Consider the following 22,126-nt stretch of genomic DNA (forward strand, 5'->3'; position numbering starts at 1 on the left):
CCCCATAGAAATGAATGGGTCCGGATTCAGTGCGGGTGCAATGCGTTCATCCTCACGCCGATTAAGGCACTCTCCCCCAAGGAGGGATAGAACCCCCCAAATCCAGACTTAGGCCTCTCGCCCAGTTAAGCCGGTACTCTCTGCTCTGCACTGATGAGGGGGCAGACAACCCGAAACAGCTGTCTGCAGATGATGTGCTGGCTTATTTAATATCTGAGTCATGTCTCAAGGCATATTTAAAAGGGTCAAACATTGACTTATAGGATAGCTGCCTTACACCTGGTGTTATCAGAGGTAGAGCTTGTTAAGAGCTGATTTCATCCCTTTCTTCCCAGAAAAATGTATTACATTGCATTTACAACAGTCTTTTTCTTTTAAATAAAAGAACATATAAAGGTTTAGGTACACTTTAACTTCTCTCTTTTCTCTCAGTTGGAAGTACAAAGGACACATTCAGGTCATTCTCCCATTTTAACATGTGAGACTCTTTAAGCAAACTCAGGTTGGGATATAAGTGAAGAACAAAATAATGAAATGAAAGGATGTTGAAGTACAGGTTCTGGGCGGTTCACAAGAATGTGTCCCTGAGGTAAATAAACGCTTGAACTAGATCACCCAGTGTGTAATGAATCTATACGAGTTTCACTTTTTTAATTGAAATATTGAAATAAATTAACTTTTTATTGAGATGCACCTGAAATGTGTCAGATGTTCAACTGTTCTTGTCATAATCAAATGGATAACATATCTTCATATTGAAGAAGTTGCACTAGGTCAGTTGTAATCTAGTAGTCAAAGTTCAGGGTACATATGCAAGGATGAACTGAAAGTTCTTTGAAGTTTCCTTCTGGCTTGATAGCAAATTACTGCTCTAATGAAAAGAGCAAGACAACTTTGGATATAGGCCTAATGAAATATTTGGAGCCACCTTGTTTTGCAATAGTAATTCCAACCGTTTGAACCTTGGTGTCTTCACTAGTAAAGATCTTTACGATAAATCCCATGGGCCATGCATTTCATTCCAGTATCTAGTCTTTCATGAGAACAAGATCCCCTACTTTTAAGTTCAGTTTGACATGCTGCCATTTTCTTTGTCCTTAAAGAAGAGCAAGGTCTTCTTTTCCTATCTACTCCAGAAACAGCCAGATGTTAAACCCTGTCTCTGATAGGTTACCAGATGTAGACTCTTCGGGTGGGCTAGGAACCGTTCCAAGTTTCTGAGTGAGAAGAGTCGCTGGAGTGAGAATAACTAGAGATTCTGGATCTCAGCTAAGAAGGTAGTGTGATCAAGCATTGAGAAACTCGAATCCATGAGCATAGAATACAGTAACCTATGAGTGATGCCCATCATCCTCTCCCATGATCTGCCAATATGAGAAACATGGGGAGGGTTAAATACCCATGTCTAACCATTGTCAGGCATGTAATCCTGGACTGATTTAGAGTTAATTTGCAATTCTCGATAGGGCCCTGTGAAGTTGGTTCCACAGTTAGATCTTAATTGTTTTACTGGTCCCCTGATGGTGAGAAATTGTCTTAAAGGGATTCTGTCACCAAGTTTTAGGCTATAAAGATGCGGACATGCACGGCTAGATCGCCGCTAGCATGTCTGCAATATACCTGTCCTATAGGGCTGTGTGATTTTATTTAATTTAAAAAAGGATTTTAGAGATATGTAAATAAGTCTTGTAGGTGCCCAAGGGGCTATACGAACCTTCCTGGTGCCCAGCCACGCCCGCCTGTGAAGGAGCCCAGCACCGCCTATGTCCTCCGAATCTCCTCCTTTCATCACCGATAGATTGCCGCGAGCTCGCACATGCGCAGTGCCGGTATAGTGTTCCTTCCCTGTGCTGGCATCAGCCTCAGGGAAAAAAAAACTGCGCATGCGCAAGATTACGGCAATCTATCGTTGATGAAAGGAGGAGATTCGGAGGACATAGGCAGTGCTGGGCTCCTTCACAGGCGGGCGTGGCTGGGCACCAGGAAGGTTCGTATAGCCCCTTGGGCACCTACAAGACTAATTTACATATCTCTAAAATCCTTTTTTAAAGAAAATAAAATCACACAGCCCTATAGGACAGGTATATTGCGGACATGCTAGCGGCGATCTAGCCGTGCATGTCCGCATCTCTATAGCCCAAAACTTGGTGACAGAATCCCTTAAAGGCATTGATGAAAAAGGAAGTGTCCATGAAGTCTGTTACCTCTGTGTGTATAGCACATACATATGCATGTAAACAACACTTCCCATCGTTTGCTCTCTTGGTTCTACATGCAGTCACTGCCCAAGGTCTAACAACATCTAGGCTGATGTAAGTAAATGGTACTTGTCCAATCTGTAGGCAAATCAGACATTTGCTGTTGTTGCAGTTTTCCCCTTGATTTTCAACACTGAATGCAATAGTAAATTAGGTGGGAAATCTTTTTGTTCCTACTATCCAAAGGCCTACAGTTCTTAAAGCACCCTCAATAAATTGTCTATCTTGGTGCTTGACCCTTTTGTGATAATGCTGTATCGCTAGTGTAGTAACATGATGACAGCCAGAAATAATGAGAGGATTCCTTTCTGAATTCTCCAACTTGTCCCTGTTTAAGTGATCACCAGCCCCTAGCATGCCATAACTGTCAATTACTGGTTTTAGGTTGGCGATGGTGCTGTTTTTTTTTTTTTACTACCTTGCTTATCACATGTACATTTCTGTTCTATGTCAAAAACACTGTGCTGTACATTATGTCTCACAATCAATTCACTTAGGGAAATGTCCTCTGCAGAGAAAGGCTTATGAGTAGTGTTGAGCCAACTTGCGATTTGCTAAGAATTCCGTAATGGATTCCGTTACCACAGACCATAACGGAATTCTATGACTGCATGCACCACGGAAGCCTATAAGAGGCATTCCGTCATAATAGAAGTCTATGCTGGCCAAAGACTTCTATTATGACGGAATGCAATAAGGAATCCTAGATTTAAAGTCGATTCGCTCAAAACTGTATGGGCTCCGGCGAGGTGAACAGAGTTATAACTTCGACCATCGATTTTTTTTACTTTAAAGAGTAACAAAATTTTTAATTAATTATTTTTTTTTTAAATGTCCCAAATGCCCTGATACTTTTTCTTCTCCTTACAGTATTAATCCGAAGTTTTGAACAAAGCGACTTCGGATGTAACATCCGAAGCTCGCTTAGCTCATCTCTAGAAGATACCTATTATGTTTTTAAAATTTATTTTTGTGTGTAAAATTGGAAGGGGGTGATTAGAATTTTTATTATATTTTTTTATATTTTTAAAAGCTTACTATTGCAGACTGTCAGGCCATGCCTCAGACTCTACTTCACAGGCAGTTCGTTACAATACGCCTGGAAGCCTATACAAGCAACTATTCAGAGCCACACAATTTTGCAGTTGGGGCTGTGGAGTCCATAAGGAGCCCCCTTACCTCTGTCTAACCCCACAGATGCTGTGGTCACTACTGACAGCAGCGTCTGAGCTGTTAAAATGAGCAAGATCAGAGTAGACTCCATTCCCAGTCACTGCTGCGGGTACCTGCTGTATTATACAGCCGTCACATGCAGTGTATGGAGTGAGCCCAACGCGTGAACCCACTCCATACAATCCCTTAATTCCAAATGACATAAATGATCGTGATCATGCATTAAGTGGGTTAAAGGAAATGAATGTGTCATCTGAAAGTGACCCTTTCTTGAAAGCAAACTTTTATGTAAAACTTATTTTTTTGGGGATTTTTTGGAGATTTATTTTTACAAATTTTTGATGTCTCTATTAAAAAAATATATATACAATTCCTAAAATCCTGCAGTTTTCACACTGACCATTAGGCTTAAAATATGTCAAGACTCCCTGCTCTTTGAGAGCAGCCACCATGGGCCATGGACAGAATGGAGAGGAACTGACCCCACTGACTTCTCTTGGAGTTTTCCAGACCTGCACTGTGCCCTGTGAAGAGGTCAGGAGGGAGTACATAAACTTTAACATCACTTATTGTGAATGGTGGATCCTGTTTTATCAATACAAAGCTGATAACTGTCATTGTAATTCTATATTAGAATGAGATGGCTACTGAAAAGTCACCTGTACAGAACAGGAAACGTTGACGTATTTTAGACACGATAAAACAGAAGGTGCGGGAACCGCGCTCTAACTTAACAGTTTATGTCAGTTATTTGAGTTGAAACCTATAAAGACGGGAAACTGAAATCTTATCCAGCTATCAGAGGCAATAATCACAGATACGTATTGTTCATACGAAAAAGATGTAATCCACCTCCTGCTGAAATCTTATCCAGCTATCAGAGGCAATAATCGCAAATACGTATTGTTCATACAAAAAGGATGTAATCCACCTCCTGCTGGTCCGCAGATCTCGTCATGAGTCACCAACCACTGATTCCAAACACCGAATCCGAATACCTTCAAGAAGGAACAGAAAAGATGGTGCAATACCCTCGATATCCTTAAGGTAAGGGTTTTATTATACTCACAATTATAAAGTTGTAAAGAATTGCCCGACCCGGGTTTCGCTATTAGCTTCTTCAGGGGCTGCGGTGAAATGCCGCTGCAAACCACGAGTAAAAGATAACTTCTACCCCGGAACTAAAACGGAACTTCCGTTGTCAAATATAATGTCAATCAAACACTGTCAGATAACAGACATATGCATAGTGTGCAACATATACAAATCACATAAAAACATATAAATAAACGATGTAATAAAACAATGTCATATAAAAACAATGATAAACATATATAATATACACTCACCTAAAGAATTATTAGGAACACCATACTAATATGGTGTTGGACCCCCTTTTGCCTTCAGAACTGCCTTAATTCTATGTGGCATTGATTCAACAAGGTGCTGATAGCATTCTTTAGAAATATTGGCCCATATTGATAGGATAGCATCTTGCATTTGATGGAGATTTGAGGGATGCACATCCAGGGCACAAAGCTCCCGTTCCACCACATCCCAAAGATGCTCTATTGGGTTGAGATCTGATGACTGTGGGGGCCATTTTAGTACAGTGAACTCATTGTCATGTTCAAGAAACCAATTTGAAATGATTCGAGCTTTGTGACATGGTGCATTATCCTGCTGGAAGTAGCCATCAGAGGATGGATACATGTTCTCATTCTGTTTACGCCAAATTCGGACTCTACCATTTGAATGTCTCAACAGAAATCAAGACTCATCAGACCAGGCAACATTTTTCCAGTCTTCTACAGTCAAATGTTGGTAAGCTCGTGCAAATTGTAGCCTCTTTTTCCTATTTGTAGTGGAGATGAGTGGTACCCGGTGGGGTCTTCTGCTGTTGTAGCCCATTTGCCCTAAAGGTTGTGCGTGTTGTGGCTTCACAAATGCTTTGCTGCATACCTCGGTTGTAACGAGTGGTTATTTCAGTCAACGTTGCTCTTCTATCAGCTTGAATCAGTCGGCCCATTCTCCTCTGACCTCCAGCATCCACAAGGCATTTTTGCCCACAGGACTGCCACATACTGGATGTTTTTCTCTTTTCACACCATTCTTTGTAAACCCTAGAAATGGTTGTGCGTGAAAATCCCAGTAACTGAGCAGATTGTGAAATACTCAGACCGGCCCGTCTGGCACCAACAACCATGCCATGCTCAAAATTGCTTAAATCACCTTTCTTTCCCATTCTGACATTCAGTTTGGAGTTCAGGAGATTGTTTTGACCAGGACCACCCCCCTAAATGCATTGAAGCAACTGCCATGTGATTGGTTGACTAGATAATTGCATTAATGAGAAATAGAACAGGTGTTCCTAATAATTCTTTAGGTGAGTGTATATAAATATAAAAATACATAAGAAATATATAGGCAATAGTAGTATCAGACGAGTCAAACCATACAGACTGCTTTTATGTCCCATTCAATATTTAATCCTTGCGGCTGTAAAGTGTCCACTTCAAATATCCATTGCGCTTCTTTCTTGTTAATTTGTGTGGCAGGGTTGCCTCCACGCCAATGTCGTTTAACTAATTCTATGCCGCAAAATTTAAAGCCAGTGGGATCCTTTTGATGAAATCTCTTAAAGTGGGCTGAGACACTATGAGTCTCCAGCCCCTTCTTGATATTCCTAATATGCTCCGCCACCAGAACTTTCAACTTCCTTAAAGTTCTACCTATATACTGGAGCCCACAAGGGCACTCCAACATATAGATGACTCCCATAGATTCACATGAGAGGTTACCTTTCATCTTTAATATAGATGCTTTGGAAGTAGACACAATCTCCTCTATTCTGGATTTTTTCTTATCTTCCCTGGAGCGATTTTTGCAACAAAGGCAAAAACCGCACCAGGTGAAAACACTACGATGTTTGGGTGTGGTGAGGTCGTCTTTCACATAGCTATGTACAATACGGTTTCTAACAGTAGGGGCTCTTTTAAAAATAAACAGTTTTTTTTTTGGGATAAGATCTCCAATGATTCGGTCATTTTTCAGGACATTCCAGTTTTGATAACTAATCTTCTTAATTTGAGGGCAGATAGTGGAATAGGAGGTAGAGAAAGCAAATTTTTATTTATCCCTAATCTGTTTTGTATGTTCGCTAGGCTCCTTATTTTTAATATTGTGATTATCTCGCTTAACTTCTTCCCTCTGGTTATACAATGTTTCCCTTTCATATCCTTTTTCAATGAACCGGTCTATAATAATGTTACTTTGTTTTTCATAGTCTTCTATGTTAGTACAATTTTAATCCGTTGCAACTGTCCTTTCGGTACATTGCATATCCAAGGCTTATAGTGACAGCTACTCCTCTCAATATACCCATTACGATCAGTCGGCTTAAAATAGGTTTTAGTTATAATCGTTATAATTTTGCCTCGTTCTAGCCTGATCTCGAGATCTAAAAAATGGATGGTGTTTCTACTAATGTCTTCAGTGAATTTTATATTCCACGCATTAGAATTAATGTGTGAAATAAAATCAGATAATCCTTTTTCAGTACCATACCAGACACCGATGCAGTCGTCATCGATATACCTTTTCCAAAGTTGAAGACTGCCATTCTTGGTATCTCTCCTTAGGGCGGGGGAGATATTAAAATGCTCCCAATACGCCATAAAGAGGTTGGCGAAACTGGGTGCGAATTTCGCACCCATCGCCACACCAGAAACTTGTAAAAAATATTGCTCATCGTACCAAAAATAATTGTCCTAAACAGTATTGTATACAGTCTAGGATAAATATTTTCCGTTCTTCACCCATCTGTTAATCACCATCCAAAAAGAATCAGACTGCTTCCATACCGATATTATTGGGTATCATTGTGTATAATGATGTAACGTCAAGAGTCATCAAAAAAGTATTATCTGGGATATTGCCAACCTCTTTTAGGAGCTCCAGGATATGTCCTGTATCCCTTAAATAGGAAGGAGTAGTGACCACATACCGCTGTAAGAAAATATCTATATACTCTGATACGCGGCTGGTAATAGAGTCAATACCCGAAACTATCGGTCTCCCAGGGGGGCGCTCTGCATCTTTATGCACCTTTGGTAAAGAATATATCGTGGGAGTTTTAGGGTGTATATTTAGATATTGATATTCCTTTTGATTAAGGACCCCCTGAGCTAACCCTCTATCGCGGAGGGCTTTAAGTTCCTTTTTATATTCAGTGACCGGGTCGTGTTTCAGTTTTTTTATAAGTGTTTTTATCACTAAGGATTTTCCGCATTTCGGCATTATAATCTGCCTTATTTAACACAACTATCTTCCCCCCCTTTATCAGCCGGTTTAATCACTAATTGGTCATGCTGTTCAAGATTTTTAAGGGCCTCTTTTTCTTTTCTACTCAAATTATTCTTTTTCATACCCCCTATATCTATGCAATCTAGTCCCTTTAAAACGCCACGTTTAAAGGCCTCAATGCATTCATTTTCTTTATTATCTGGGTAAAAGGTAGATTTATTTTTTAAATCTGTATATATCCCCGTCCCATCTGTATGGGGGTTTTTTATGGGATTTTTTATGAGATATTTGCAAATATTAAATTTTCTAATGAACCGATGCAAATCTAGATAGGTCTCAAATTTGTTACCCTTAAATGTGGGTGCAAACTTGAGACCCTTATTGAGAACCGACAATTCCTCAGGTAATAAAGTGTGGGAACTTAGGTTGTAGATACCTGTGGATTCCCTCTGCCCTTCTTTGCTTCGGGACTTATTGTGTCTCTTTCCTCCCCTATTACCCCTACCTCCCTTTTTTTCTTTCTGGGTGTTTCCTCCTTCTTTTGAGGTGTTTGCGGCGTTTTTCCTCTTTTGAGGTGTTTCCTCCTGCACGCTATTGTCCTTCCCTTCATTAGGTTATGATCGTGCTTCGTTTCTATTTTCCTTTACTGTGTGGCTTTCATATTGTCTATTTTCTTTAGGGGAATAATCACTCCTTGATCCATATCCTGTTTTTTTCATATGGTTTGTCTCATTCTGATATCTCTCATTCCGATACCTATAGTTTGTTTCAGTCTGATGTCTTTCATTATATTCCGGTACATAAGTACCCATACCTCTATTGTCAAAATATGGACGGTTTTGTTGTCTATACCTTCCTGGGTTTTGATATTCTCGGGGGCCATGGTGGTATCGATTGTTAGTTCCTCGATATGGTTGGGTGTTAAACTGGAATTGGTCATTCCCTTCATGTCTATAATAGCCATGGTTCCTACGATACCCATTCCACCTAGGTCTCTAACCACAGGAATTTGTCTGACCCCAGCCGGTTGGATTCTACATGATGGTTATGTGTAGTGGTTCTCTCATAATTGGGTAAAGTGTGCTCATTATTTATAGGTTCACTGACATAAATCGCCGTTTCTTCCTTTTTTTTTGTTTCCATTTGTACACTATTATTTTAATCAACTACCTTTAAATACTTTTTTTGTTTTTTCTTTTTTACTTCCTGTTCGGCCTTTACTACCTCTTTCTGACATTTTAATGATAATTCATGATACTCAGGTAGTTCTTTAAATGGCGCTAATTTGGTTTTTATATCTTCTATCTTGTTACATAGCGAGATAAGTTTCCTTTTCCTTCCTTATCGATAATAAACCGTATAGCTCCAAGGCCACATGAATTAACAAATTCTTCCCAATCTTTTGTTTCTTCGGAGTCCGAGTTTAATGGCAGCTGCCACCTCAAACCTTCTGGAATTTTTTCTTCTACTAGAAATTTTTCCAGGGATATCACATCCCAGATGGTCCTAATTATGGTATTTTAGACATGGTTTGTGCAAAAACCCTTCGATCATTATATATAAGGGTACTTTCACACTAGATTTTTCTCTCTTCCGGTATTGAGTTCCGTCACAGGGGCTCAATATGGAAAAAAACAGATCAGTTTTATCCTAATGCATTCTGAATGGAAAGCATTCCGTTCAGTATGCATCAGGATGTATCAGTTCAGTCCCTCTTACATTTTTTGGCCGGAGACAATACCACAGCATGCTGTATTTTTCTCTCCGGCCAAAAATCCTTAATACTTGCCGGAATGCCGGATCCGGCCTTATTTTCCATTAAAATGTATTAGTGCCGCAGTGTATTAAAATTGCCGCATTGACGGATCCGTTCTTCCGGTCCCCACATGCGCAGACCTTTAAAGTGAAAAAAATAAATACCGGATCAGTTTTTCCGGATGACACCGGAGAGACTGATCCTGTATTTCAATGCATTTGTCAGACGGATCCGCATCTGGATCCGTCTGACAAATGCCATCCGTTTGCGTCCGAAATGCCGGATAGATGGTGTCATAGAAAAATAAAGAAAAAACTTCTAAAAAGTGATTTAGACAATAGGTATTGGTGATCTCCTTACGACACATGAATATGTTAAGAAGTTTTATTGTAAATCTCCCAACCTACAACATAAAAAAAAGAAACAAAATGCAATAAATGATGAGAGGGAGGAGAGAAAAAAAAAAGGCCCTGCATTCAGAGTAAAATGTGCATCAGTTATGTTTTTATTTCCTTTGTCAGGATGCAACCCATGAACATAGTAAAAAATAAACACCCAAAAAACAGTTTCTCCCAAAATTAATGGCAACCCTCCCACAAAGACAAACCAACCACACTCATTTTATACAGTCTGAGATGGTCAATCTCATCACAGCACACATAGGTTTACTAAAAGGCTTCATTCTCTTCTATAGGACACATATAATGATCATATATACATTCATGTTTAGCATTTTATATACATACTCTGCCAATAAATAGGATCATTCTACATATAAAGCCAGTGTCTTACTTTGTCCAGGAGATGACAGGATGAACATAAGAGGTACAAGTAGTGAAGGCCCCGTATATTGCATGCAGGTATGAACCTTCAGGATGTATTAATACTATTGCTGCCTTTGAAACTCATATAATTTCCCTTATTTTAAGTAGACATATTTCATTTATAAACCAAATTGTATTTGGCAAGGATTTAACATGAGAACAGATAGGCCAGTGCTGACAAAAATCATGGCAACACCACAACAGATCCTCCAGAAATAAGTGCCTCTGTCAAAGCCAGGTCTTCCTAAAGGATAATCGGAAAGATAATTGTGGAACTGTGTAGGTTGTTAAAATGTCACGTTCATGATCTATTTGTACGTTAAGGCAATGTAGAAAGTAGTCATTTACATTTCTCTTTCACAGGTGAAACATGTTTTAAAAAACCTTTGACCTGTGAAAGCCAAATCCTCAATAATCACATTACCATGCACTATAATACCGAAACGCGTGAACTAAGCCTAAAACTGAAACGTTTTGCAACTAGAACTGAAACTGTTACATGATCTGGCCTTTCGCAGGGTTCACGCTAGGGTAGACAAATGCACTTTTCAATGTATTCAATATAGACATGCGTTTTGCTACTGGTGCTTTGATATTACCACTTATCAGCAGGATTATTTCTTGTTAACAAGTACACTGGAATTTCACATTTATTTCATTAGGCCTCCTTCACACACATTTTTTGTGAAGCTTTTTGGGGACTTGAACCCCCCCCCAAAAAAAAGCATGTTTGTAATGCTTTTCGAAATGCCTATAGACTTACAGCCAACATCTGGACATGGCATTTTTTCCATAATAAAATGCAGGAAAAAAAAAATAACCCCCCACCACAAAAAAGTAAAACTAGGCTTAAAGTTATTTAAAAAATAGGACGGACCTCTAAAGTACAGTGAACTACCATACTCTTTGTGGGGATTCAGAAATTCTGTTTGGTGTATTATTTGCTTGCAGTTTTGGGAAAATCTTTAACATTTATTTTAGGGTATGCCCACAAGAGCATTCATCTGCAAAACACAAACACATGAGCATCGATGCTGGGTTGGGAAGGGTTTATTTAAAAAAACTAAACATTTAATAGCTCCCCCCAAAAAAGTTTCAACTATGATAATAAGGCCTCACACACAGCAAATATCGTAGATCAGTACTTTACAGATCTGTAATACTGCTCGGGGTTCTTACTGTATCTCAGAGTAAAAAAAAATTATAATTGTGGCATGCTCCATGACATGCCATATAGTAGCGATGATCTGCCCTAGGAGCATTGCTCCCAGTGGACATTACCATAGTTCATAGACAGATTCACAGTAGAACCATATGTACATCAATTTTCTAGCATTCAAATATGATTTAAACATTTTTTTTTTTTTTTTTAAATAAAGAACCGTTTTGAAGGAACAAAACTAACAAAAAAAATAAAAAAGTACAGGCTGAAACAACCATAACACATATTGCTATAGTTTAGTTGGTGCCGAAATGCATATCTGCAGATGTCTACCCTGACAAGATCTGTGCACAGTCTTATATAACTGCTCCATAGAGAGAAAGTCTGCACACACAAAATATGTGAACAGGGGCTGGTCAGCGTTATAGCTTGTCCAAAGCAGCTTAGAACTAACTGTGGGTGCTTTAACCCCAATTTAAAAGGAGAATTCTATTCTACAAAAGGACATAACTGTAAAAACTCTCCAAGCTTTTTATATGCCTTTATGTTTGAAATACATTGCCTTAAAGGCTCATTCAGACGACCGTAGCAGTTTTTGCGGTCCGTAAAACACAAATATCGGCAGGGTTGCCAACCAGATTTTTTTCTGGAAAAACGTATCCCTAAATCACGGACAGCCAACATTTATTATGGACAAATTGGAAAACCAAGGAATGTAAGATTATTAGTAATACATGTATATAGCTCAATATACTGATAAACATTATTACCAGCATTTGCTGTGAGATGTAAAATGATGATAATTAGCACCAAAATAATCAAGAACCACCAGGCTAAAAAAAAAAAAAAAAAAAATCACGGATCTATTTTTTTTTTTCACAGACACAGGAAAAAAGTTGCCTATTTTTACGGACTACTCAGAAATTTCCGGACGGTTGGCAACCCTGGATACCGGCCGCACGCCTTCCGCATTTTGCGAAATAGAAAGGCAGCCATTGCCTTCCACTAGCAATTGCGGACAAGAATAGGACATATTCCATCTTTTTTTGCGGGGCCACGGAACGGAAGAACGGATGCGGACAGCACACTGTGTGCTGTCCGCATCTTTTACGGCCCCATTGAAATGAATGGGTCCGCATCAGACCTGCAAAATTGCAGAATGGATGCAGATGTAAATATACGGTCGTGTGAATTGGCCCTTAAATGTATGTAATTAAAGTTTACAGTCAACATTCAATCCACCGCCATGTCCTGAAAAACCTACTTTTGGCCTGCACCCTAATAATTGGACAGTTCCTGTGCCAGGTCAAACACAATTTACTTTAGAGCTGTACATCATACTCATCTGTATGTATTTGGATCTCATACAAAAGCACATGCACACTTATTAGTAAACCATAGGATAAGCAGATCCACCTCGCCTACACAGCAGCATGCTCTACTAGCACAGTGATGGTATTTGTTGAAGGCTGACCTGTTGATAACCACAAATAAGGTTGTCATGGTCATACTGCATGGTGTCAAATGTATTACATCCTGTCACAAATCAAGGGTCACACACAAAGCCCTACTTTAACAGAAAAGTCCAGAGCATTAGAGGAGATTTATCAAAATTGGTTCAAAGGAAAACGGGCTTAGCTGCCCATAGCAACCAATCAGATTCCCCCTTTTAGAGCTCCTTTGGAAAATGAAAGGTGAAATCGGATTACTATGGGCAACTAAGCCAGTTCTACTTTACACCAATTTTGATAAATCGCCCCCATTATATTTCAATTACACTACACTGGATCGGTAAAATAACTGAATATAGATGGCAGTCATAGAAACCTTATACCAGTGCTTGCAGCCTACATAGATGGGAACATCACTGATCAGAGACCCCTTTGGCAAGTTCTATGAAACCAAGACGTTTAACCACATTGAATTCACCCGTGTCATCAACAGGTTCCTGCCCAAACAATATTACAAATTATAGAATTTTAACATTCACCTTCCTCTACGTATTTTTTTTTTGTTGGTTACCAAATATGAAGGTTGTTACTTGAAAAAAACAGCTTCAGTTTTTCGAAAGTCTTATTTCTATCGTTTTCTAGGTAAAAATGAAGAACACTATCTGAAGATTACAGCTGTGTTCACACTAGCGGCATAGTTCATAAGGGAGCTATGACTGTTATTCCCCATCAGTTTTCAAATGGACTTCATGGGCCCGTTTACACATAGCGGACCTTACAGCTGAAAAATCTGCTGTCTATTCTGCGGCACTAACCAATGCTTTTACTTTGAATGCCACGGTCTTGCTCATGATTTAGATGCATTGAATAGTGCCAAACTAAAAACGGACACCCGTTATGGCTTCCAGCGGCATCTGTACAGACACCAGGCCCAGAACTCGCAGCTATAAAATGCCAGCTGTGCGAACAGCTGTGCAGCCTCCCACTGAAAATAATGGGAGACTGACACCACCGGTATTTTGGCAAAGAATCAGAAAGCACATCGGGTTGGCATGCATGTGTTCCACAGCGCGTAAAATGGCAAGCACCAAACCGAATAACTAACCCATTAGGCCAGACACACACAAGCGAATTAACTGCGATAAAGTGTAGAGTGTCAGTGAGAGGTCCCGTTCTGGCCTCTGACAGGATCACACAGAATTATAATGATTTCTAATGCTGTATAACCTGTGGGTCATGGAATGGATGGTATTACACAGACAGCATTAGGTCAGTGTAATTCAGTAGATTTCAGGACTCTAAGGGACCTCGTACTGACACACGCTGCAAGTTCATCCCATTGAACTCGCTCGTGTGCGATTGGCCTTAAAGTAAATGGGTTTGTGCACGACCGCTCTCCGTGAAAAATGCAGAATATTCGAATTTTGTGTTGGTCAATGGTCCAATGACAAAAGAATGGACTATACTGAGGGTGGTCTGTTTTTCACTGAAGTTTGCTAGGAGATGCTGTATGTTATTCTTCAGGATTTTTTATTTTTTGTAATGCGCGTGAAAAAACACATGAAAACTGAAATAAAAACCAAGAACCTAAAGCGGCATTCCATTGCAATTAAAACCATACTCAACGGTCTGCAAGTGGTTAAAAAAAAAAAAAATTACTTACCACACCGCTGCCATTCCAACGGAGCCCAGGTGCCTACTGTACTCAACATAGCAGGAAATGGCTGGCAATGCCACTCAGCCAATTCCCAGCCATGTCGAGAGCAGTAAGTTGAGTGCAGTAGGGACCTGGGCACTGTCAAAATGGCAGTAGGGGGCATTTTCTGTGAATCTGTTAAAGGGGTATTCCAGCTAACACTGAAGCAAAACTAAGGGGAAAACGTCAACTCACAAGATTAAAATTGCTTGTGTGCAAGAACCCTTAAAGAGACGTCACCAGAGAGACCCAGCGCATTCAGGCAGGTTCTATTGAGCAGTTACCAGTAATCTATTTAGGACTTTCACCAGCAGGAGAATACTGTGACTGCCTTCTCACTGCACAAAAGCACTTCTATTTTGCAGCCTCCTCAATTAGCATCTTGAGAAGTCATTTCGTGGATGCAAGTATGGCCATTAGATCATTAGAAGATGTAATAACGTAGAGGACTGGTCTGCGGCAGGTTACCTTTATAATACTGGCCCATGCTTGTTACATAGCTTTTCATTCATTGTTTCATTATTAGCTGCACTGCCGTTTTGGCCTGGTCAGAACTTTACTTACACATAAAATCTAGCCTTAAAAAGTGCAAGCAGAAGGTCCTCAATATTTGCATGAAATTCTTATGTACACCTTACAATAGTACATGTAAAACCAGACTAATTTGTACATACTGCTCTACAGGGGAGACGAGAAGGAATTCTTCTCTCCCGAGCACTTACTATATCAAAATGTAAAGTGGGCCTCTCATCAAGAAATCCTAAATACCACCGATTGGGTCAGGGAAGCCCCAACAAGACAATAAATGGCGGCTGCCTTTCTCTGGATCAACAACAGTAGGTCTAATATGACTGGTAAACCTTCTAAACCTTTGCCATTTTTTCATGCTGAAATATACAGAGTTTAATAGCTAATAAAGAGGATGTCCAGGATTAGAAGTCTTCCACAAATAGCGCCACATCTGCCCACAGATACTGTGTGGTATTACAGCGCATCCCCATTCAATTTAGTGGCGTAGAGCTGCAACACCAGTCACAACCCATGGATAGGTGTGGCCCTGAAAGCAGCCATGTTTATCTAACCCTGAACAACCCTTGAAAGGGGTGTCCCATTAAGACAAGTTATTTCCAATCACAGGACAGGGGATAAGCATCAGATCACTGTGGCCACCACCGATCACATGAACAGGGGCCCGTGGTCTTGAATGGAGTGCATGTGTGTGACTTCTCTCAATTCAAACAGAGGAGCATGGGCTCCTGTTCTTGTGATCGGCGGCGGCCCACTGCCCATTAGGCACTTCTCCCCTATCCTGTGGATAGGGTGTACCCTTTAACCCTTTGAGGACCGACCAAGGGACGTATTTATCCCATGTTTTTAATTGCCTGTATCATCTTATTAAGAACTTAAAATACTTTATTTGTTTGAGTCAAAATATTAGTTCTTATCAACAAATGTATCTAGCTTTATTTATTGTTCAAATACATTCTTAAAGGGAAAAAAATATAATTCTTTTTATATTGATGACGGTAATCTTATGGTCCTCATAGGGTTAACCTCTGTTGATGAATTACATAGCCCTAAGAGTTTACTTAACAATAGGAACCCAAGTCAAATTGGCTTGCAACAGCTGTTTAATGATGGGATTTTGTCAATGACAGGCCCAGTTTAAAAGGGATTTATTTACACACTATGAACATATTTATTGTGCGATGTACAGTATGTGTATGCTTCCTATCTTACATTTGTAAAGTGTTCTTATTTTACAAGGGGGGACATCTGCAAGAACTATTTGCTAGGTTGTTTGGGGACTATAATCTTCTACTTTTTACAAAATAAAAGGCAGTTTTAATAAATACCAGGTTAAGGAACATAAAAAATATTTGGAAATATACCTTACGTATTTACAATAGCGCAGCATTTGTCCATAGCGGCTAACCAGACTGCACCTCTTGATTTCCAAGCACAGGCTGGAAAACACTAGGAGTGATCCGAATTGATGCTGTGGGCTCATGCACACAACTGTATATTGCATCCACGTCTGAGCCTTATTTTTTGTGGATAGCACACGGACCCATTCATTTCTATGGGTCCTGGTGCTGTCTGCATCGGTATGTCCATTCCGTAAATTATAGAACATGTCCTATTCTTGTCCGTTGATGAGAATAGTCATTTCTAGTGATAGGAGTGAGCAAAATGCCGAGTCGGAGTGCACACGGAAGGTATCTGTAGTTTGCAGACTGCAATACGGACATGGTCATGTGCATGTGGCCTATTTGATACTATAGTCAACTGAGGCTCAGTATTTTAAAGGTCTATGGGGGCCATTTACTATCAGAAATACACCTATATTAAGCATATTTCTGGGGCAGATTGTGGCGCAAAGGTCATTTGCGCCACAACCTACGACTTTTCTCCAGCTGACACCAGGTGTGGGCAGTGAAGGGGACAGGCCAACAGGCCCATCTCTCATCATTTTCTATGCCTATTTTAGTCGTAGAAAATGGTCTAAATTTAAGCCAGCAAGGAAGCGGTCTTACATTTAGACTGGCGGTGGATACTTGCCTTAATGGTTTACTTCTCCAAAATCACATTTTTACTACAGGTCACAACACAGTTGTGCCAGTTCTATGTTTATATCCTATAACCATTATTCTGATGCAACAATTGTGCTGTTTTATGTGCAAAACGTTTTAGGTGTGTAGTAAACTGTGCAAAAACCAACTCCTAGCAATCAGATTTGTTTCCTACATACAGCTACGGGATAGAGCAACTTCTTTACTCTTCATCAATGCCCTCTTCTTGCTTATCACAGAAAAATACCCTCAATATAGAGAGCATCAATTTCAACGATCCCTTCTAAATCTGAAGAAATGGGTAAGGTATACTCACAACTATTTTACACTCCAATGTACAGTTCTAAAATCCAAGAATGAGCCACATTTGGCATCAAGTCTTTTTATACAATTGATTTGCGGGGGGGATAAAAAATAAAAAAAAGGCTTACAAGGAAAAACAAAAAACGGATTCCACTTCTTAAAAGGTCACAGAATTGCATGCAGCAGCCTTGAGATACTTCTGAAGATGTGGGAGTAACGGAACAATTCAATTGAGGATTGGATCACATTTGACCATGGCCGATAAAATTCCTCGTCGTCATTCCTCTGCTTCCAGTGAGCAAGCAACACGTCATATTCTAAAAGGAGACAATGATCGGCGAGTTGGCCAACGGTGCAGAACACAATCTGCCTTGCTGCATTCGGAATAAGGGGAATGAAGCTGGGATAAGGAGGGAATGCTTGTTAGGAAAGATGCTTCAGACATCATATCTGTTGTGTGTGTTGGGATGATTCTGTCGACTGTACTGAAAGTGATCAGTCAGTACACTGGTCCGACCATACTGATAGTCCCTTCCAGGGGTAAAGGAGGGTATTCCATTCTGCAGCTTTTCAGGAAGATCACGGTGGTGATCCAGTCCCTGAATTTCAGAACTTTCAAGAGGAAGTAACTGCTTCTTTGCCTCTTTGTTAGCATCATACTTGGCCTGAAACAAGCACACAAAATAACTGATCAACATAAATGATTAATAGCAGCTAATAATAATATTCACAAATACATTGAAGGGGGACCGTAAAAGGTACTGCAGCGCTGCTCATATTTAAAGGGAGTCTGTCATCAGGTTTGACCATGCTAAACTGCTGACAGCAGTAGTCAGGGCATGGGGAGAGCAGTACAAGGACACCTTTTGGGAAGCTTTTCTTACCAAAAGTAGCGCGAATATGAAGTTTTATTCTGCCATAAATCTGCCCTCTCAAGTGCCCAAGGCAGGGCTTCACTGTTAAAGGGAACCCGTCACCGGGATTTTGGGTATAGAGCTGAGGACATGGGTTGCTAGATGTCCTCAATACCCAGTCCCCATAGCTCTGTGTGCTTTTATTGTGTAAAATAAAACTATTTGATATATATGCAAATTAACCTGACTCATCTCACGTACAGGACTCATCTCAGGTTAATTTGCATTTGCCATCTAGCAACCCATGTCCTCAGCTCTATTCACAAAATCCCAGTGACAGGTTCCCTTTAAGTACTCCCTGCATTGCGCTGACTCACAGCCCGCCTCTGCTCTGAGTGACAGCCATATTGATCTCCTGGCTGGCTACTATAACTGTCATTCAGATCAGAGGGGACGGCTGTCAAGCAGCTCAATGTAGAGGGCACTTCGTGGTGAACCCCTGCCCTGAGCAGAACTTCATATTCACACTACTTTTGGTGAAAAAAGGTCCATAAAAGATATGTTTATACTGCTCTCCACAGCCCTTACCTAGTGCTGTCGACAGTTTAGTATGGTCAAAAGTGGTGACAGACTCCTTTTAAGTGAATAGGAGCAGTACTGTAGTGCCATTCACAGCCACTACCCAGTATATGGAGCTACGATGTTCTGTGCCTGTTACACAGTGCAGCAGCCCACTAAATGGCCAACTGGGTGCTGGGAGTAGGAACCCAACTGATATGATATGACTGCAGTTTATGTCATCAATATTACAGTCCCATAAAACCCTTTAACCCCCTCCCCCCCAAGACCACAACCCCCACCACTGATCATGCAGAACAGAGCTTGTGCAGGCAGGAAAGGACAAAACTGTTTTGAATGAACATCATTCATACTGATTGCCATTTCTTAGGCTGTTATTGTGACTCTTGGGGTGGGGACAATTTTCATATCTTATTTCAAGTTGCAATCTTAAAATGGGTATCTCCAACTACAAAACTGATGTCCTATCCCTAGAATAAGCAATTCATTTCAGATTGGTGGGGGTCCAACTCTCTGCACATACACTGATCATCTGACTAAAAGGGCTGCAGCACTCCAGTGTACAACTCGATGCTTGGTACTGCAGCTTAGTACCATTAAAGGGGTTGTCCCATCTCAGACAATGGGGGCATATCTCTAGGATATGCCCCCATTGTCTGATAGGTGCAGGTCCCATACTTACAATGAGAACGGAGCCGGGGAAATGAACACATCATACGCAGCCGCCCTCCATTAATTTCTATGGGGCTGCCGAAAATAGCCAAACACTGGCTCAGCTATTGCAGTCTGCCCCATAGAAATGAATAGGAGCCTGGACCGCGCATGCGAGGTGCGCTCCCATTGACTTCTATGGGAGCAGCGCTTGGTGGTGGACGGACCCCGGGAAATCCGGGGTCCTCCAGCCACAGCACTCCCCGCTTCGTTCTAGGTGCGGGTCCCAGCGGTGGGACCCGCACCTATCAGACAATGGGGGCATATCCTAAAGGGAATACCCCTTTAACTTAAAAAGCACTGAGCTGCAATACCAGACATAACCATTACAAAAAGTATGGCACCGTGTCTGGTAAACAGCAAAGCAAGTGAGGCACTTGGTGAAGCACTGCAGTCCCTTCAGTTAACTAACGGACGCAAGCGCCAGGAATTGAGTCCCCATGATCTGATGCTAAAAGCCTATCATAAGGACAGGACAACAATGTTGTAGTCCCAGAAAACTGTATAGATATGCTAATATATTGTGACTACACATACACAAGAAAATACTGATTCCCAACCATAGCATGTTTCTACAGTATAATAAGTATGAAAGCCAGTATATATGGAATAGCGGCTCACCCACTGATTATGTTGGATAAGGTGCTCTATCTATGTGACTTCACCCAGTCACAATGTAATAAATTAATATAATAGACAGGCACACTTCATGTGGAATAACCCAGAGACCACAATATTCTCAAGTTATTTATTAGATATCCCCCTAAACAGAATAACATAAAAATACACTGCTCAAAAAAAATAAAGGGAACACTTAATGTAACTCCAAGTCAATCACACTTCTGTGAAATCAAACTGTCCACTTAGGAAGCAACACTGAGTGACAATCAATTTCACATGCTGTTGTGCAAATGGGATAGACAACAGGTGGAAATTATAGGCAATTAGCAAGACACCCCCAATAAAGGAGTGGTTCTGCAGGTGGTAACCACAGAACACTTCTCAGTTCCTATGCTTTCTGGCTGATGTTTTGGTCACTTTTGAATGCTGGCGGTGCTTTCACTCTAGTGGTAGCATGAGACGGAGTCTACAACCCACACAAGTGGCTCACGTAGTGCAGCTTATCCAGGATGGCACATCAATGCGAGCTGTGGCAAGAAGGTTAGCTGTGTCTGTCAGCGTAGTGTACAGAGCAAGGAGGCGCTACCAGGAGACAGGCCAGTACATCAGGAGATGTGGAGGAGGCCGTAGGAGGGCAACAACCCAGCAGCAGAACCGCTACCTCCGCCTTTGTGCAAGGAGGAACAGGAGGAGCACTGCCAGAGCCCTGCAAAATGACCTCCAGCAGGCCACAAATGTGCATGTGTCTGCTCAAACGGTCAGAAACAGACTCCATGAGGGTGATATGAGGGCCCGACGTCCACAGGTGAGGGTTGTGCTTACAGCCCAACACCGTGCAGGACGTTTGGCATTTGCCAGAGAACACCAAGATTGGCAAATTCGCCACTGGCGCCCTGTGCTCTTCACAGATGAAAGCAGGTTCACACTGAGCACATGTGACAGACGTGACAGAGTCTGGAGACGCCGTGGAAAACGTTCTGCTGCCTGCAACATCCTCCAGCATGCGGTTTGGCATTGGGTCATTAATGGTGTGGGGTGGCATTTCTTTTGAGGGCCGCACAGCCCTCCATGTGCTCGCCAGAGGTAGCCTGACTGCCATTAGGTACCGAGATGAGATCCTCAGACCCCTTATGAAACCATATGCTGGTGCGGTTGGCCCTGGGTTCCTCCTAATGCAAGACAATGCTAGACCTAATGTGGCTGGAGTGTGTCAGCAGTTCCTGCAAGACGAAGGCATTGATGCTATGGACTGGCCCGCCCGTTCCCCAGACCTGAATCCAATTGAGCACATCTGGGACATCATGTCTCGCTCTATCCACCAACGTCACGTTGCACCACAGACTGTCCAGGAGTTGGCAGATGCTTTAGTCCCGGTCTGGGAGGAGATCCCTCAGGAGACCGTCCGCCACCTCATCAGGAGCATGCACAGGCATTGTAGGGAGGTCATACAGGCACGTGGAGGCCACACACACTACTGAGCCTCATTTTGCATTGTTTTAAGGACATTACATCAAAGTTGGATCAGCCTGTAGTGTGTTTTTCCACTTTAATTTTGAGTGTGACTCCAAATCCAGACCTCCATGGGTTGAAAAATTTGATTTCCATTTTTTTATTTTTGTGTGATTTTGTTGTCAGCACATTCAACTATGTAAAGAACAAAGTATTTCAAAATAATATTTAATTAATTCAGATCTAGGATGTGTTATTTTTGTGTTCCCTTTATTTTTTTGAGCAGTGTATATCTCCTAATACATATAATCTAAAATAAATTTAAAACCTGATCTATACACAATATGAAAAATAACTATCAATTTCAATATTAGATACTCCTCTCTCTAGCCATATCCAATATGGCTGTAT

General features: G+C 41.0%; 1 protein-coding gene across 2 annotated transcripts in view; it reads right to left on the reverse strand.

The window, feature by feature from the left end:
• Window positions 1-17,047: 17,047 nt before the first annotated feature.
• The window catches only part of SLC35E1 (solute carrier family 35 member E1), a 31,238-nt gene continuing 26,159 nt past the window's right edge, over window positions 17,048-22,126 (reverse strand). For both annotated transcript variants that reach the window (XM_040417446.1, XM_040417447.1), the window contains exon 6: window positions 17,048-18,166. In XM_040417446.1, coding sequence (XP_040273380.1) covers window positions 17,939-18,166 — 228 coding nt within the window. In that variant the 3' untranslated portion in view covers window positions 17,048-17,938. The remainder of the gene's footprint in view (window positions 18,167-22,126) is intronic.

This window comes from Bufo bufo, chromosome 2 (genome assembly GCF_905171765.1).
Source record: "Bufo bufo chromosome 2, aBufBuf1.1, whole genome shotgun sequence".
NCBI lineage: Eukaryota > Metazoa > Chordata > Amphibia > Anura > Bufonidae > Bufo > Bufo bufo.